Source organism: Nanorana parkeri, unplaced genomic scaffold (assembly GCF_000935625.1).
Source record: "Nanorana parkeri isolate BGI_ZX_2015 unplaced genomic scaffold, ASM93562v1 scaffold952, whole genome shotgun sequence".
Taxonomy (NCBI): domain Eukaryota; kingdom Metazoa; phylum Chordata; class Amphibia; order Anura; family Dicroglossidae; genus Nanorana; species Nanorana parkeri.
In genome coordinates this window covers 258,611-278,161 of record NW_017307220.1, presented here as the reverse complement: position 1 = coordinate 278,161, position 19,551 = coordinate 258,611, and the positions used below count along the sequence as shown (strand labels likewise).

At 44.3% G+C, this 19,551-nt stretch overlaps 1 protein-coding gene across 1 annotated transcript in view; it reads left to right on the top strand.

Moving 5' to 3' along the window:
* The window catches only part of SPIRE2 (spire type actin nucleation factor 2), a 46,008-nt gene extending 33,910 nt beyond the window's left edge, over window positions 1–12,098 (top strand). The window contains exons 8-15 of the mRNA XM_018566495.1: window positions 1,646–1,809; window positions 3,770–3,983; window positions 4,809–4,930; window positions 6,586–6,720; window positions 7,748–7,815; window positions 9,161–9,188; window positions 10,174–10,289; window positions 11,876–12,098. Coding sequence (XP_018421997.1) covers window positions 1,646–1,809; window positions 3,770–3,983; window positions 4,809–4,930; window positions 6,586–6,720; window positions 7,748–7,815; window positions 9,161–9,188; window positions 10,174–10,289; window positions 11,876–12,071 — 1,043 coding nt within the window. The 3' untranslated portion in view covers window positions 12,072–12,098. The remainder of the gene's footprint in view (window positions 1–1,645; window positions 1,810–3,769; window positions 3,984–4,808; window positions 4,931–6,585; window positions 6,721–7,747; window positions 7,816–9,160; window positions 9,189–10,173; window positions 10,290–11,875) is intronic.
* The last annotated feature ends 7,453 nt before the right edge of the window (window positions 12,099–19,551 follow it).

The following is a 19,551-nucleotide window of genomic DNA, read 5'->3' as shown; positions in this document are numbered from 1 at the left end:
TTTTATTACAGCCTTTTGGAATTGGGATGGGGGGGCCTTGAAAAATAAGTGGACCTTTTTGTTTTATTTATTTATTTTTGCAAATGCAAGGTCCAATTTAAATCTGAACTGGTCTACTGTTAATCCTTAACATGCAGAACAGTCCCTCAGAACCGCATGCATCTTCACCCCTGCGGTGCGATTTCTGTTGGGTTTTTTATTTGTTTTTTTGCTTAAAATGGGATTTCAGGTGCGTTCCGATGTGTTTTGATGCGTTCTGTTGTGAACCGATGCAGCTAAAATAGGGCAAGCAGTATTTTTTATGGCTGCATCGGAATGGACTGTGATGGTGTGAACAGAGCACAGGAAATCCCATAGGAAAGCATTGTGATGCGTTTTTGATTGCAGCCCAAAAACGGAACGGACTGCATCTGGTGTGAACTAGTCCTAAAAGCTAATTGAGCTGCGAATGGAATTGGTACAAAAGCTTACCTTATTCCTCGCCCCTGCAGGCTTCGTTCTCTCTATTCAACCAGTCCTCAGAAGCTGCTTCACTTTGCTGATTGCAGCTTTCTGATATCATGACATACAATGTAGGACCAGCAATCCTGAACTATACAGGAGCACAGAGAGGGCCCGGCCATAACATTGAGCGTCAGACAATGTAGAAGACGGAGATCACCATGACTCTTTAGCAAAGCCATACTTTGTTTTAGTAAAGGGTTATATAGTCTGATGGAAAGTTTGCATTAATTACACCATATGTAAAAGTATGTGGACCCCCCTCTAAATTTTTGAGAAGCTTGCAGAAGCATTTTACAGAATTGTGTACATCCAATCTTGTGGAAACATATGAGGAAGACCATTTTCTGTTCCAGCGTGACTGTGCCCCTGTGCCAGCTCCATAAAGACATGGTTTGATGAGTTACTACTGTAGAGTAACTCAAGTGACCTTCACAGAGTCCTGACCTTCATCCAACCTAATAACCTTTTGGAAAAATGAGAACGCTGATTGCGAGCCAGGTCTACTCCCCCAACATCGGTACCTGGCCTCACAAATGTTCTTCTTGCTGAATGGGCACAAATGGGCCTTCACAAAAGAGAAGAGGCTGTTGGCGCCAACGCAGCGGGACTCTATAATAATGTCCATGGTTTTTAAATGCGATGTTCAACAAGCCCATAGAGGTGTGATTGTCAGATACCCAAAAGCTCTTGGTTTGATTGTGTATAAGGGGTTACCTGTTAATATTTTGAAATGGGGACTAGTCGCACTTATGAACTTCCATATGCTGTCAGAAGAATACTTGGGGCTTGTGTTGACAGGCTTCAGACTCAGAAGAGAGTCATAATGCAGTATGCTTTTAGGTGCCTCCAAGATGTTTTTTCTTGCTTTTGAATTGTATTGATTTGCTTTTTATTCGCCGCTTCTAGCTTGCATCAAGCTGCTCTTGCATTCACATTGGCTTGTATGGGAAGATCCGTTCAGATGCAAACATAATCCCATGTACAGAAGTCCCTTATTCTTCTGAGAAACTTCCTGACAACTAAAACCTCTTTTACTGGCTCTGAATAACCCCATATTCATGTTTCAGGGAGTTCAGATTGCACATATTTATGATGCTCTTTTAATTCAGGTTTGCATTTGTTCTAATGTACATCTTAATAGGCTTTGGGTCTCTCCCATGTATCATGGATGCTTGTTCCAGCGACAAGAAGTCAACATCCTGCATCAACCTCTCCAATCCAGATCCGTTAGCCCCCCGACCACGTCCTCGTATCCTGCTAAAAGCCCCAACGCTGGCTGAGATGGAAGAGATGAATCTGTCTGAGGTGAGCTACAACATGATGGTTATTGCAGGTCAAGGACAGTATGCAAAGGAAGGAAAGCAGCCAGTCGGGCGAATGCAATCCTCCAAGAGTTTAGAATTCTGTCAGCAGGATAGAGCAAAGGAAGGAGTATAGCGATGATCTCAAGTATATGGTGATTTATATTGAAGTACATTTGTCATTAGGTAATTCTATAGGCTGCTGTGGCTTTTGTGCTTTGAGTCACTGACCTTACTCTGTGCCCACATCATTTTGACCTGTGATGTCTCCCTTTTAGGACTGTCTGTACCCACATTTCCTCCGGCTGCAGTACTGCTGGGATCATGTCATGATAATTCAAGTCCTTCAAACTACAGGGCTGATGCATAAAACTTTCACCCAATGTTTTCCCCTAATATTTCCCTTTTAAAATAGAAAAAGAGATTGAGAACACAGAGTCCATAATCTATTTTTCTGTATCCCCTGTTATCAATGAACAGGAATCCTCTGAGTGTTCGTGTTCATTGATAACATGAGGACAAAGTATGATCACTATAACCACAACTATGAATGAACAGGAGGTGCTGTAGATCACTTCCCATTCATTAATTATTGAGGATATAGTAACTATACTGTCCTCAATTATCTACAGACACTCAGCGATCGCTTAGTGTTTGTACCCGCTCTCCTCTCTGACAAGCTGTCACATGAGGCTGAGTGAGCGGTGTAGGGAGGTAGCCCAGCTTCCTGTGACAGCGCGGGCTTTCTCCGCCCACACACCGCTCTGCCGGAGGCTGAGCTGTGTGGGAGGAGAGACACTGGCCGATCACTGCGCTCTCCTTGCGCAGCGCTCGGCCAGCTGTCACTTTCTCTCCTTCCCGCTGGGACACAGAGCAGCGCCCAGCGGGGAGGAAAGAAATCACAGGTGCGCCGATGTATCGGCAGGAAAATGGCACTTTCGGCATTTAGCCAAAAGTGCCATTTTCGCCTGGCGCCCCCCTCCTCAGCTCTGCGCCCGGAGCCCCCCTCAGCTCTGCGCCCGGGGCAAACGCACCGGCTGCCCCCCCCGGTTGTTACGCCACTGCATGACATTATGGTCACTAGATGTCGCTGAGGCACATGCAAATGCTCATCGGCTCCATCTAGTGGCAGTAGTGCAAACTGCATTTTCTCAGCTATTCACATGGGGCTGAAATTCTATACATCGGCCTCTAAGTGAGGCAAGAATATTTGAAGTGGAACTTCAGCTTTATGTAAAGAACAACCCTGGCCATATGAAATCTTAACCCTTGCAGTGGGGCTAACCCTGCACTTCAAGCGTTAAGTGCTCTTTTTGTCTAGGGAGCTAAAATAACAAAGATTTACTCATCCAAACATGCGACCCTGCTGGCTGCTAGACTGATCCCTGCAGCCTCGATCACCCGATCTAAGAACCTGTGACATCATATCCAATACAGTGTATTGGACGCAGAGGGACATTACATCAACGGAGCGGAGGGGGTGAGAGGTCGGAAATATGTACTCCGGGAATATGTAATCTCAACCCTTGCAGTGGGGCCACTGCAAGGGTTGGTTACGTATGCCTGGAGTTCTTCTTTAAAAATACAAAAATGTAATGCTGCATTATAGCCACGAGGGAGCTGAAGAACATAGAAAATCCGTATATCCTTATGCTTCTCAGCGCTGTTTTGTGACCATAAAGCTGTACTACATCCACAATACATTCAACCTGAAAAGAAAATGTATTAAAGAACGTTCGTTTTTTGCCATTATTCACACAAAACGAACATTCACAGATATAGTTGGCTAAAATCCTGACTTTTACTACAGATTGGTCCTAAAGCATCACATGTATAATTTACTCCTAAAATTGTAAATAGGCTGGGTGCCGATAATCATGATTTTTGGAAAGTGAGTGCAGCGATTCAGAATATTTTGATGGAGCCTGACTTTTCAATGCGGCAATCCTGGTGTTGTCTTGTAGGAAGATGATTCCCCCAACTCTGAGCTGCGGAGGGTAATAAGTGCCCCGTTGCCTCTGGCACGTGACCGCTCGTTCTCAGAGCAGGACCTGGCACAACTGCAGTGTGAGATGGGACACAAGCCTCCTCGAGGAGCACATCAGGGAGTGCTGGAATCGGAGACACGAGCTCGATCAGGCAGCATGAACATGCCACATGGAGTAAATCGAGGTTTCTGTAAGTACTCTGGGTTTTAATCTCTGTTGGTACTTGCACTTTTTGGCGCTATCAATCAAGGGTTTTATTATGTTATCAATGATTTGTAAATTATATCCATGTGTGTTAAAAAAGATGTATGCATAGGGGCAGCTATATTTTTGTCTTTACATATTCAGGCTCTGCTTCCTGCCTTGTAGTGTTACACAATGGTTGTGCTTTAATGCTCCTTCCCACATGGCAAGTCTGAGATGTCCAACTAAAGACAAAAAAAATCAACTGTACTCCCAATAAGCCCGACCTGATCTAAAATATCAACAGTGTTGGTGGGCATTTAGCTTGTGGTAGCTGTAAGTACCTGTGTCTTGTAATTGATCTATGTCCCTGTGGAGCCCCCCTGGATCCTAGACCCATAGTGTACATGGACCTGACACCCTCCTGGTGCTAAGCTCTGCCCTATGCCATTCAACTGTCCAATCCCAGAGTCTTGGCTGCTCACTGATGTTCTGGCACTTGACTGTTGAAAGATATGTTGGCAGGGTCTAGTGCCAAAATTACCTAATCTTGACTTGGGCAGAAGTCAAAGACTCATATGCAGCCTGGGCCTTGGATACAAGAAGCTCCACGGGGACATAGAGATTGGTTTAAGGAATTAATAAAGGTACTTGAAGGCATTTGCTATCAGATAGAGCAGGAGATAGGAGATGGTCCGTGTTATTAGGAAAAGGCCAGGCAGGGCCATAGTTGTCTATGCTGGCATGGCTCTCATTGGAGCTGGTAGACTCCATCTGTCACAGTGCAATACAGTGTTTATAAAAACTTTAATCCTCATATTCTTGCCCACAGTGAGTTACTCAACATGCGGCAGTTGTGGTACTCCATCACCCAGCCGTAGCACGCTCAGCTCTGTGCAAGAGAAGACCGAACCCGACTCAAGTGGGGACAACAGCTCCAAACACCGCTGGCTGGTAAGTGGTCGGATAATTCTAAACTGTATCCTCGTGAATAACCGAAAACCCCCATCTGAGAAAGTAGGTTTTACTGTTGAAGTGGAAGTAAAATGGAGGTGTTTGCCATATTGTGGTTGTATGCCCAGCAAATCACGGCCAAAATACCTTGTGTGGCAATCACCTCCAGCGCTGCTGTGTCCACACGCCCCTCAGTGGCTGGCGCTTCCATCTTCCCCCAGTCTTCTAGGTTCAGCTTCTTTGGACTCTTGATTTTCTGGGTGGGAATAATTTAACTTCCACACATGCACATTGGAGTTACTTCATTTCAGCACAGGACCTTACCAAGTCTATGCACTGAGCTGTGCATGCGTGGCTTAGTGTACAGAGGAAAAAAAATTGCTGAGAAGACTTCACTTCCACAGTATCTGTGGAGGAGGGCTAAGAGATATTTGTTCAATTTAGTGCTTGGGGAATAAGGGTTATTCAGGGGAGAAGGTTAAGGGGTTGATTTACTAACCTTATAAACACACCACGAACATGTATACACCTCTGTAGTGTGTTCCCTCCCAGCATGATCTATGGGTGGAATCTAAACACCTTTGCGGGCGGGTCTGGCAGCGGCGAGCGTGAGGTGGGGAAGAGGTGCGGTGCGCAGCGTGTGTGGAGCCGTGAACAGGGCCAACTGATCATAAGCCGATTAATCGATTATTGAAAAAGTTGACAACTTTTTCAATAATCGATTATAATCGATTATGTCGATTAGTTGTTGCAGCCCTACACACTATAAAAGCTGGCCACACACTATAAAAAAAAACAAAAAACGACTGATGAACCCATCCCTGCTGGTTTGGCTAATTGGCTGCACTCATTGTTTGGCCAACAATTTTCAACAAGTCAATTGAAAAAATCAACTTTTTGGTGCCAACAGGGCCACCCTTGGCTCAAGCAGCATATGGCCAGCCTTAGCATTAAGGAGAGTTAAAGCCTATTACCAGGTAAAAAAAAAAAACTAAAAAAACGTCCCCTTGCAGCGCTTGTTTTTGTCTCGAGGGATTCTGTAAAAAAAAATGTTTTGCTTTCCTGATCCCTGCTCACCTCTTCTCCCCCCAATCCGCGCCAACCTGTGGACGGTCCCTCAGCGTCCTCATGTATAATGCAGGGCTATGGACCTTGCATCAGGCGTAATGATGTTAGCAGGTCTCCAACTGCAGGAGTGGAGATCAAGAGGGTAAAAGTGTTTTATAGAATCCCCCCTAGGCAAAAATCAGCAGTTAACCAATGCAGTGGGTCTGACCTTGCGCTGCAAGGGTTAACTGCTCATTTTTGTCTAGGGGGATAGCTTTTTTTTTTCTCCATCCTGCAGATAGGCTTTAATTGGCCGGTGGGAATGTTGCTAATTTGTACTTTTCCAGCGCAAATGCCACAAAAAAAAATCACAGAATTGGGCTCCCATCAATGTAAATATACCACAATGTATAATACATATGACTCTTAGCCATCTGCTGAAAGTGGTTCATATATTGCCTCCTGGGGTAAGAAAAAAAAAAATCATAGCGGCCAATCAGAAATCATCTTTCACTGATCTCTTGTATGGGTCACTGCACCTTCCAGATCGTCTTTGTTCATTGTGTTGCCTTATGGAATAAGCCCAGACATCTTTAATATCCTTTTAGGAATTCAGCCACCCGGTGGACACCCTGGCTCTAACCGTGGAGGAGGTCATAAATGTGCGAAGGGTGCTGGTTAAGGCCGAGATGGAAAAGTTTCTGCAGAGCAAAGAGCTGTACAACAACATGAAGAAGGGAAAGGTATGGAGCACAACTGGTGTTGTAGGGTAAATGATAGGAACGAACATTACCACACTAGATTTGGGCCCACCTCATCAGAATGTAAATCTAATCTAAAGGAAACCTGTACTAAAAGAAATAGGAGGCTGCTGTTACTGATACCTTTATGAAATTGCTATTTGCCTGGCAGCTATACCTGATCCTCCAACCTCAGTATTTTATGCTGAAACAAGCATTCAGCCAGTGAAGGCTGAACAAAATCAAAACCACCTATCTCCATACTTGTCAGAGGCTTTCTGCATTGCTGTATAATGTATTGCTAAAATTTGTACTCTATAGCTAGTGGCATTCTGCATTACTATATAATGTATTGCTGAGATTTATAGTCCCTCTACAGCTTGGAGTCAGTGGCAGAACTACCAGGATTGTATCCGTTGCAGCTGCGACCAGGCCCTGGCACTCCGCTGTTCTAAAATCATTAGTTTGTATTGTTTTAGAAAAACTGTCACATGGCACTAAAAAAAAAAGTACTTGAGGAAAATTATCGGTACTCGTACTCGGTCTGGTAAAAATGGTATCGGTGCATCCCTATAATAAACAAATGTTTTAATACATGACAAAGAGTTCCCAGAGTGCCATGGGTTAGCTAAAAAGATCACAGCAGACTCTGCTTGCTTTTAAGTTGCATTTGTCTGTTGAAACTTCAGACTGAACCTCTGATAAAGGATAAGTGGACTCATTGCTTGAATAACTTCAGCTATTGGGTTGTGTAATCAATGGACGTGTTCCAGCACAGCTATAACTTGCGTAAAGGAGATCATGAGCTTTATCTGTTGGTCCAGTAAGGGAACACAAACTATTAATGTGTAATATTTCATATTTGGCTATTTTATTATATTCCCGGCCATAATAGAAAAAAAATGTACAAAACCATTGTACATAGTAAGAATCCTTTTTTTGTTTTTGTTTCCCTCTCCTTCTCTTTTTACTTGTACAAGCTTTCTCCTGAAAATGACACCCATAATAGAATGAATGTTCTTATTCTCAGGTTTGCTGCTGCTGCAGATCAAAGTTCCCTCTCTTCTCTTGGCCTGCCAGCTGTATGTTCTGTAAAAGGTAAATTCTGATCATTCTTTCACACGGTGCTGCAATTCCTGTGGGTTATGGCATAAAGAAATGTTTTACCAGCCTGGTGACCCTGCAGACTTTTATAACTTTACGGTGCATTAGTAAACCATAAAACACACGTTGTTATTATTACATAGTATTTATATAGCGCCAACAGTTTGCGCAGCGCTTTACAATGTAAGGAAGACATTACAATCACAATACAATTCAAGATGGTAAGGAGGGCCCTACCCCTGAGGGCTTACAATCTGAAAGAGGAGGGGGAAATGATACATGAGGAGGTAGCTGTGTGGGGATGAATTGTTTGAGAATGTGATGGTTCAATGGTTAGGTTGAGGTGGGATAGGCTTCCCTGAAGAGAAGAGTCTTCAGGGAACGCCTAAAGACAGTCAGGGTGGGAGATAGATGGACAGGTTGGGGTAAAGAGTTCCAGAGGATGGGAGAGACTCTAGAGAAGTCCTGGAGGCGAGAATGGGAGGAGTGGACAAGGAAACTGAAAAGTAGGAGGTCCATGGAGGAGCGGAGGGCGCGGTTAGGGTGATATTTTGAGACAAGGTCTGAGATATATCCGGGGGCAGAGTTGTGGATGGCTTTATAAGTGACTGTTAATATTTTGAATTTTATCCTCTGGGCGAGTGGAAGCCAGTGCAGGGATTGACAGAGGGGGGTTGCAGACACTGAGCGGTTGGTCAAGTGGATGAGTCTGGCAGCTGCATTCATGATAGACTGAAGGGGGATATCCTGTGTAGTGGAAGGCCAATGAGGAGGGAGTTACAATAGTCAAGACGAGAGATAACAAGCGAGTGGATGAGTAGTTTTGCGGTGTCATTGGTGAGGAAGGGGCGTATTTTTGAGATGTTACGAAGGTGAAGGCGGCAGGATTTGGATAGTGATTGGATGTGGGGAAGAAAGGTGAGGTCCGAGTCAAGGATGACACCTAGGACCTTGGCATGAGGGGAGGTTTGGATAGTTGTGTTATCAATCTCAACTGAAATGTTGGGGGAAGGTGCACGGGGTGGAGGAAATATCAAGAGCTCAGTTTTTGAAAGATTGAGTTTTAAGAAATGTTGTGACATCCAGACGGATATGTCAGTTAAGATTAGTGACACGAGAAGACACAGAGGGGTAGAGTTGTGGAGTGGAAAGATACATTTGAGTGTCATCGGCATAGAGATGCTATTGGAAGCCATTCATTCCACATTGTTAGGTTTAAAAAAAAAAATGTTATTCCCTTAAAGGGTATCTGATTGGTTGCTATCTATACTATCCTGCTCTACATGGCAGACACAAGTTCTAAACCTCCACTGAGTTATTTTCTTTTACTTCCTTCTAGGTCTGTTTGTGGCTCCTGCGGCATGAAGGTGAGATTTTTTATCATGGTATAAGGAGAGTAGCCGTGACTTATCTGACAGATGATGAACTACAAGTCCCAGCTTGGCCTTTTCCCAAAGGCATTAGACGAGCTCATGATGCTGAGCATTGACATTGACGTCAGCTAGAGAACCACTAATTGGATAACACATTAATTAGAATGGAGCACAGACTTGACTGGGGCCGGAGCACAGACTTGACTGGGGCCGGAGCACAGACTTGTCTGGGGCCGGAGCACAGACTTGTCTGGGGCCGGAGCACAGACTTGTCTGGGGCCGGAGCACAGACTTGTCTGGGGCCGGAGCACAGACTTGTCTGGGGCCGGAGCACAGACTTGACTGGGGCCGGAGCACAGACTTGACTGGGGCCGGAGCAAAGGGCTGAACAAATCCAATAAGCCAGGTCGCCACTCACCAGTGCTCCTTAAGAGTTACAGCTGGCACCTAACGTTTGAGGGGATTGGCTTTCCTTGACTTTATGGCTAAGCTGTTTTTAAATGGCATTCCACTGTTTGAGACCACATGAACAGCTAACAAGGGCTTGCTTAATAGACATTGGAATGGCAGTTAGCAGAGTTTAATCGGGGAAGGTCAGGCCCCAATCCCAAGGGAAACTAAATCAGAGAGGGACAAAGAAGAGCCTTTTTTGGCTAAGCAAGGTAATGGCAAGCATCTCATGGTGTCTGCCCCTAGGCTGGACCTTTTGCTTTTAAGTTTTTAAATGGAGTACAAATTCACTTAAATGATTAGCTACACCCCAAACTATTATTTTATTTTTCAAGGGTGCCAGGATTTTAAATCGTATGTCAGTCTATTATATCTCATGAGGATCTCCCGGTCCCACACTTATATTAGTTTTGGATGGAGTTTGTCTTTAAGGAAAAAGCCTGGGGTCCCTCTATGTCCTCTGTTTGTACACAAGCTTAAAAGACTGATTTTGGAAATTATAAATACTTGTCATTGATTCCTTCTCCAGATGAAGCTTCCTGCCAAAAAGTTGGGGCACATCCCAGTCTACAGTGTGGGGTTTGAAAGCCAACCAGGCATAATGGGCACAAGTGGACACTCACACAAAAAGAGGGACGCCTTTCAGTGAGTATACACGTGTTCCCCAAACAAAGTAGTAGCTTCAAACTGTGTTCCGTATGAGGGGATGTAGTAGCATCAAACTGTTCTGTATGAGGGCATGTAGTAGCTCCAAACTGTGTCCCATATGAAGGGATGTAGTAGCTGCAACCTGTGCCCCATACAAAGGGATGTAGTAGCTGTAAACCTGTGCCCCATATACAGGTGAAACTCGAATAATTAGAATATCGTGCAAAAGTAATTGCAGTAAGTGCTGCAAAAGGGGCCCAAACCAAGTACTGAGTACATATGCATGCTTGTACTTTTCAGAGGTCCGATATTGTTCTATGTACAATCCTTGTTTTATTGATTGCATGTAATAATCTACTTTTTTGAGGTTGTGGATTTGGGGTTCTTGGGGTTTTCATGAGCTGTAAGCCATAATCATCACAATTATGACAAATAACGGCTTGAATTATCTTGCTTTGCATGTAATGAGTCTATCTCATATATATTAGTTTCACCTTTTAAGTTGCATTAGTGAAATAAATGAACTTTGCACGATATTCTAATTATTCGAGTTTCACCTGTAAGGGGATGTGTAGTTCCAAAATATACCCCATACAAGGGCATGTAATACTCCAAAATGTACACCATACAAGAAGATGTAGTAACTCCAAACTGTGCTCTATACAAGGGGATGTAGTAGGTTCATACTCTGCCCCATATGAGGGAATGTAATACTCCAAAATGTACCCCATACAAGGAGATGTAGTAACTCCAAACTGTGCTCCATACAAGGGGATGTAGTAGGATCATACTGTGCCCCATACAAGAGGATGTAGTGGCTCTAAAATGTACCCTATACAAGAGGATGCAGTATCTCCAAAGTGTGCCCCATACAAGGTGAGGTACTAGCTCTATACTGTGCCCCATATGAGGGAATGTAGTAGCTCCAAGCAATGCCCCCATATGAGGGGATATGGTAGCTTCAAAATGTACCACATAGGAGGGGATGTGGAAGCTCCTAAATGTGCCCTATATAAAGGGATGTAGTAGCTTCATACTGTGCCCCATTCGAGGGGATGTAGTTGCGCCAAATGAGGCCCCATACAAGGTGATGTAGTAGCTTCATACTGTGCCCCATTCGAGGGGATGTAGTTGCGCCAAATGAGGCCCCATACAAGGTGATGTAGTAGCTTCATACTGTGCCCCATTCGAGGGGATGTAGTAGCTCCAAATGAGGCCCCATACAAGGTGATGTAGTAGCTTCATACTGTGCTCCATACGACGGGATGCAATTGCGCCAAATGAGGGCTCATACAGGGGGATGTAGTAGCCTCATAGTGTGCCCCATACGACGGGATGCAATTGCTACATAATGTGCCCTATATGAGATAAGTGACCACAGCCGCTACATTATTACAGGACACACTAATGACTTGAAGGCTGCTGGTTAGAACCACAGCAGGGAACCTATTTTTATTTTTAAATGCAGCCATTTTAAATTTGAATAAATATGACCTGTTTCACAGTAGAAGGTTAACCTTAAAATATCAATTTTAGCTGGACTTACCCTTAATCGACGGTCTATACCATTTCTCTTTACTTAGGTCCTGCGGTGGCCTGTCCTGGAAGAATGTAGAGGGTCAGTTCCCCCATATCTATGCTCAGGGTTCCACTCTGAAGGACGTGTGCTTGGACTGCTCCAGTTTCATCCGTGACGTAGTGTGCTCCAGCCGTAAGAGCGTGGACATTCTGAACATGGGGAGCTCTCATCCTCCATATCGGACAGTTAAGAAGCTGTGATCTATGCTGCATTTTCCCTGCCAAAAATCCACCCAGCACCTTGCACCCTTCACCCATCCACATGCTATAGGGTCACATGGGCGCAGAACATGTCGTAACCCCATCTAAGCCAGGCAATGCAGCTATGTATGTTATTGAATGGGACTGCACTCTGGGACTAGTGAAGCAGATAACCATCAAATCATCTGGGTACCATCCCAAAGCCTGAGCACCTACCCTGGCCACTTATCATGGCCATATCTGCATGAAAGACAAACTGGTTGCTGTAATAGTTACATCTACTCAACCGATATTTTTAGTTGTTTGTGCACAGTGGTTAACATACTTACCCACTAGTTTACCTTTTAGTAACTGAAGTAGAGGGATCTCCCCTCTGCAGCCATTGCAAAATCAAGCAAGTGAGTCTCACTCCATCTGCTACATTTCCACCACTGTAATATAAAATAAAGAGGGAGGCACTGGTTACAGCCAGGTAAAAAAAGCCCTTTCCATAAGGGTAACAGCCAGTTGGGATTTGGGTTCTGAGGTTTCATGGCTGGTTACTGAATGGTATAACTAACCAATGGGTGGTTCCAAGTCAACAGGATTCACACAACATGGAAATATCAGCTTTTAATTTTTTTTATGTAACCTTTTAAAGAGGACCTATTATGCCTTTAGTTGTGTGGACTCTTTAAAGATGACCTATCATCTTTCTAGGTGTGTGGATCCTCTAAAGAGAACCTTAAATGGCTTGACAAAGGTGTGCTTTACATAGAGGCCTTTTGTGTCCTCAAAATACCCCAACAATCTAAACCTCTGTGTAATATATTTAGATACTTACAGATTCCCACTGCTTTGCCTTGTAAATAAGGTGGAACTCTTTATAATGGCACCTGCAAGTAAGCAGTAGTCTATTCTACCTCCGGTGTTCAGGTTTGACCTATACCTCTCTTTTTAGAGGTTAATGCATTGGCTTTTTTTTAAATTAAGACCATTGTGTACCACTGAAAAAAAATATCTTATTCATGACAGGTCCACTCTAAAGTTTTGGGAGTGTTGCTGAATTAAAGAACACCTGTAATGTAGTTACAAACATAATACTGTGAAGGAAAGAGAGGCGGTAGATACGGCATCATATCGAAGGCCTACTCTGACCTGTTGTGTTGTCTGTTACAATGGCAACCTCAGCATATTCGATTCTAAAGAGTTAGTTGTGATTGACTCATCTGTCATTCATCACCGGGGAATATTGCTTTAATTGACACCAAGCTCTTCCATCTTTAAGGAACCATTTTTTAATGGCAGATTTCTCATTTTTCAAATTCATGTTGGCTGGATGTCATGCTGAACATCTATCTTCAATACTTTGTGTCACGATCATAGAAAAAGATCAGTCCTTCTAAAATCGCTCTGACCTTACTGATCTGCATACTTGTTCCATGTCAGTACTCCTAAAGTACCAAAGCCAGAGGGTTAGCATAACAGCCAGGCAATCTTCTGAATAGGAAGGTTCACGTTAAGGAGCCGAGGCTTGGCTAGCTTAGGGAGTTTGGTTGATGGTCTGGGAGCCAGTGGTAACAAACACCCTTATGAAATACCCTACAACTATTATCATTAGAAAAAAAACAAAGGGCCCGCATTTCCTAACTACCTACCTACCTTCCATACAGCATGTCATTTTCTCTGAGTGAAGAAATATAGGTACACTTTAACAGTATTAGAGCAATGTGCTACACTGAACTTCCACTTAGATCTGTGTATAATGTCCTATGATATCTACTGTATGCTGTTAATCTTCAAAAAATGAAAGCACTTTTCAACCATGTGTGGAATCAGCGGGGATCTAGCTGGATCACTGGATCCCTTACACATATTACATTCCGCATGGATGATACTGATACATAGCTCCATAGCTGAACCTCCATAGCTGTCTCTATGTTCCTGCTCTCGCTTTGTTGGATTCCTTCCATCATCGGCTTACATGAGAACAAAAAGCATGTAGACCTTTGACTGTTTGCTTTGGTGGATGATAGACACTGACTGGATCTTGTGCCGCGGACCAAATTCACAACCAGTGTCCTGGTGCTGTTCAGGTTTTTTCCTGGTGGACGTAAAATGGTGAACATCCAAATATCGACAACCCAGCTAACCAAGCTGTTGTCCTGAAGATGTCTCTAAGGTTGAGTATACCCGAGTATTTTTTTATCTTACCTTTGTAATTGTTAGTTTGAAGCACATCACACCCAGTAGGCATGTACCTAGCATTTAGCAAGCAGCTCAGCATAGTAGTCACCCAGAACGTATTAAACACCAACTGAAGCCTCCTAATTGCTCAATGAAGATCTGTCCACAAGGTCTGTACACAGCATTCAGATTGGAGCTGAATGGTTCATAGAGGGTTTCAAGAAACGTTTTTGGATACTATGAAGAGAAGGTGCCCCCTTTCGCGTGATTGGGCTGAGGCGTCCGTGAGGGTCTGTTCTCAAGGAAAGAGAGATCATAGGAAAGAAAACTTGAACATGTACACTAGGGACAATTTCATGGTGAACTTAGCCACTTCTTCAAGATTTGTGTTAGAGAGGTTTTGCAGCCCCCTTAGATACAGAGGAGTCAATAGCAATGTGACTGCCATTCTGGACCCAAGCACCTGCACAACGTTCTCTATGACTAATCCTGAAGAAGTGTCTAGGTGCACCACAACGTAATAAACTTGTTCTTCCTCAATAAAGCATTATCCTATCAAGTTGTGCGGGTGCACGCTGCTCCATAGACTTACCTTGTGTCTCTCCTCGTCTCCCGGCCGAACATCTGAACTGCGCATTCGCCCGCCCCAAGATCCTTTGCGGCCGCCCGAGAAATTTGCAGATGTTCGGACGGGAGCGCGCGCCTGAAACGCAGGTAAGTATTAACCCTTTCAAAAAGTTTTTTTTTTTAATCGTTTTGAATATCTAATGCTTGATAGCAATAGATATATGCAAAAACATGCGAGGGTTTAATAACCCTTTAAGCTTCATCTCTCTTCCCTTGAAAACTGAAACCTGGGGACCCTTTTATATGCTTCTCTATAGTCCAGTGCTTAACAGCTCATTCTTAAAAATGCCTGGGTATACTTAGCCTAAGGAAATCAAGAGCTTGGACTATTCCAGTTATTATCTAAATCACATGTTCAAGTGCTGTGGTATGTATAGTACCTTTTGGTTCGCGCACAAGGTAGGGTTACCACCTTTTCTTCAAGCGAAACCCAAACACTCTAGAGACGCGCAGACAATTTTTGGGGAAAATTAGTTGTGGCTTATTCATATCTAAATAGCGCCACCCATTCATATGCAAATATTACAGGTGAGACTATTTTCAGTGGGGGGCCAGTAGCCCCTATCTTAATTTTGGTTGCCCCTGTCTGCCTGACATCTTGTGTCCGGGTTTCTGCTGCCATGAAACCCGAACAGAGCATTCAAAACCCGAACTGTCCGGGTGAATCCTGGACAGGTGGCAACCCTAGCACAAGGAAGGCCACCAACGTTTACATTCTGCTTCCGAGCTTAGAATTTATCGCTTTGCATGTGAGAACTGAGCATCTACTCTCCTAGAATTCCCTTTTGGCAGTAGACTCCCAAGTTGCGCTTAGATGGACAAGCACTTAATAACCAGAGTCCTCTTGTATTGACCCATGACCTTTACCCCCTCCAATGCATCACTATGAACTGTTCTAACATATTGCATCACGGGCACAAAACCTTCATATGGAGAAGTGTGGGCAAGCCGAATGAGATTTAACCCCTTAGGACTGGGGCACCCGACTTTGTGTTGCAGGGCAACATTTCCCAGTCCCCTCCAGACCTGAGGTGGTTCAACTCCTCCTATTTTTGTAAGAAAACAAAGAAAATACCAAAAAATGTAAATTGGATGATTGTGTAAATATATAAATATGCTGTATATGTATATCGGATAATGGCTTCTCCTAAACTGCACTCTGATTCATCCTGAAACATCTCACTGCAGTAAAGATTGCTTTTGTATAAACGCAGTGTTCACTGGTTATTGCTTGGGTCACGCCTGTCTTGCTTGTTGACTTAAAGGTGCATTCCATTCAAATATGAAGCTTTGACATTTCACCTCGCAGTTAAGAAGAGTGGCTATGACTTTTATCCCGGCGTGGGTGGGTGGCCGTGATCTGGCACAATCCTTATTTACGGAATGGCCTTTTGCTTGAGAAAAAGCAGGTGTATTCTGTGGTTGCAAACGTCTCCCCTATCTAGTACCTAGAGAGGGAGGTTGCACAGTACCAATCCATGTAACTTAATGGTGCTTATGTCTGGTCTTTACACTCAAGGCTGGGTGCTATAACTACTTGCTATTACATGCTCCACTCCATTATTCCGCAGGTGTAGCAGTGGTTAGCAATTAATCATGGGGCAACCATGGACGATGATTGCAACATTTCCCCACGTGCACCCAGCCTAAGCCTCGAGCTACTTGGATGATGTGATCATTTCTTGCTGCTGAGAGTTTTAGGTTGGATTCATACTTTTTTTGGTTGCGGTGTGTTGCTGTAACGCACATTATATGCATTAGTACATTGCAGTGCCATTCATTTTGAATAAGACCCGGATACACTAAAGCAACACTGCACCAGTGCAGATGTGTTGCAGTCTGGCACAACTCATGGTGGTACACTGTGCTGCCAAAATTGGTCATGCCCATTTTTTGGCTGTTTTGGTGCTTTGCTGGCCCATTCTTTTGAAACACAATAGAATGCTAAGCACCATGCGTTATTGCCACGCACTGCACTGGAAAAGTGTGAACCCAGCCTTAACCACTTCATTACACTTCAGCTACACAGAACATTTTTAATAGCTCAGTCATGCTTCTAAAATCACTAGAGATGTATTATTAGGAATATCAATTGAAAGCCAAACAGATGGAACAAGCGGCTCCCTATGGAGAAAACTTCACAAGTAGCATCTTGAAGTGATCAATTGATTGCTATCAGGTGGCGTTCTGTATCTTACTCCCCCGGAAGCCATTGCTTCCATCTATTTTGCAATCAGTTTGCACACTTAGAGCAGGGGTGGACAACCTTGGCACTCCAGCTGTGTTTTAAACTACAGATCCTATCATGGATCTGTCTCTGGGAATCATGCCTGGGGCTGCCAGGTTTTGCAATGCCTTATGTAGCTTGTAGTTCTACAACATACAGAGTGTTGAGGTTGCCTACCCCTGCCCTAGAGACAGGGCAGACCTTAGGCGCCCTGCGCAAGAAAGCTTACAGTGCCACTCAGTGACCACACCCCCTCGGTGACCACACCCATTTTCCCAATACCCGCACCATTTAAAGCCTCCCATTTTGTTAAGCCCCAAAGAAACATGAAAAAGTATGATAAAAACAAAACTTTTATTCAAAGCTATTAAACTTGTACGCACAATATAAGTATTCTTATTACATAAAACAACAGTAGGCAAAGAAGTGCTAAACTACAAATGTCAAAGTAAAATAGAGTCTAAAAAAATAGAATGTCAGGATGTCATGCAGACCCTTTAAGTAATTTTTTTGACTGTTGAGGGGGGGGCACTTCAGGGAAATATTAGGAGTCTAAACAGACCCCTGACAATTCCCTTTTGAGATAGAAAAAGGAATTGAGGACACAGAGTCCTCAATCTCTTATCAGGCAGTTATGAAAGGATAGAAGCCTCTGTAGTTACCTGCTTCTCCCCATTCAGAAACTCATGAATGAAGAGGAAGTGATGTAAAGTACTTATTGTTCATTCATAACTGGGGACACATACCGTGTTTCCCCGAAAGTAAGACCTACCCCGATAGTAAGACCTAGCGCTATCTTCAGTGATTTCTGTAATATAAGACCTACCCCGAAAATAAGACCTAGTTCGGTGGTAGGTCTTATATTGCAGAAATCCGCTAGGTCTTACTTTCGGGGTAGCTGCACATAAACTGTGTAAAGACCAGGCGCAGCTCCCACCCCGCCCACACTCCCGCCGGCCGCAGCTCCCGCCCACACGCCCGATGGAACCGGCATAACATCACACCGGGACCGGCAACAGCACGCCGCCTTCTGGGACGTCCAGTCCTCCCCCAGCCAGGTAAGACATCCCCCGAAAATAAGACCTAGTGTCTTTTTTCGTGCAAAAAAGAAAATAAGACACTGTCTTATTTTCGGGGGAAACACGGTAGTACTATGTGTCCCCAGTTGTTTACAAACACTGTTCCTGCTCCACACAGAGGATTGGTAAATATCTGAGCTTGGCCATCCTGACCCGCACACATTACAGAGCCGCCGGCCATCCTGAATCTGACAAACGCCGGCTCTGCTCACCGCTCTGCACGCTTCAGCGCTGTATTTCTCCTCGGATCCCCGCTGCTCTCCCCCGCCTGTAATGGGCTGAGGCAGCAAGAATCCGAGAAGAAATACAGTGCCGAAGCGGGTAGGGGGGGCGGAGGAGGGAGTGCTGTCATGTCGAGTGGCCAAGCGGTGAGAAGAGCAGAAGCTGCAGGCTGTGCCACCCCGAGCTCTGTTGGCCGCCTGGTACCCCTGTGGCCATGGCGCCCTGTGCGGCCGCACAGCTTGAACACCCCAAAGGCCGGCCCTGCCCTAAAGATTAATCACAATATGAAAGTATGACTCTGCTACTAAACATGTCCCAGGTTTCTCCAGCCTAATAAAGGTGAACGTCAGAAAGTAGTAACTTGCTTACATGGTAAAATCCCCTGTGCAGCTCAGCTCTGAAGGGCCAAGTAAACGTGAAATCTCAGTTGCCCGCAGGCCTAATAACCCAACCATTGCCCCATCTGCATTGTACAGAATTTATTTGAATCAGCTGCGAACATAGGGTGAGTTTTTATTATGTATTTGGGCACTTAAAGCTGATCTCCAGACAGATATAAAAGACAAAAAATAATGCAGCTGTCTCCATACATTTCTTTTTTAAATGCAAGCAGTGTAAATACTTGAATTTGACTTGGTATCAGCCTCTTGTAGTCCCTGTACAGCAGAGCTTTGACTGGGAGGGAGAAGCAGCACAAGGAGCCAATCAGATGTGCTGCAGTGCTTGCAAGGAACATGCTAATAGAAGGAAAGATTAAAGTAACATAGAAATAAGCTCATCTATGTGCTGCTTTTCTATTTCCCTTGTCCAGTCACAGGCTGGAGGAGGGACAAGGTGTCCTGCCCTGCCCGAACAGGTTGTGCTGTGTGGCAGAGTTATGTAAATTTCAGGACTGGATGGACAGGAATACAAATCCTTGGCAACGTGAACAGATCTCATATATGTATGTCATCTGTGAGTTGAGCGGTTTGCCTGGAGTTTAGCTTTAAACCCATGCAATGCCACCTGTGACCTCTAGAGGGGGGGGGGGTCAGTAAAGAGAGCCGAGCACACTGCTCACATTCTTTACCTTTGTAAATTGCCCTTTAAGTTGACACTCCAAGAAATAGATGAACACATACGCCGTGTCACAGCGCACATTTTGCTGCACTGTACCATG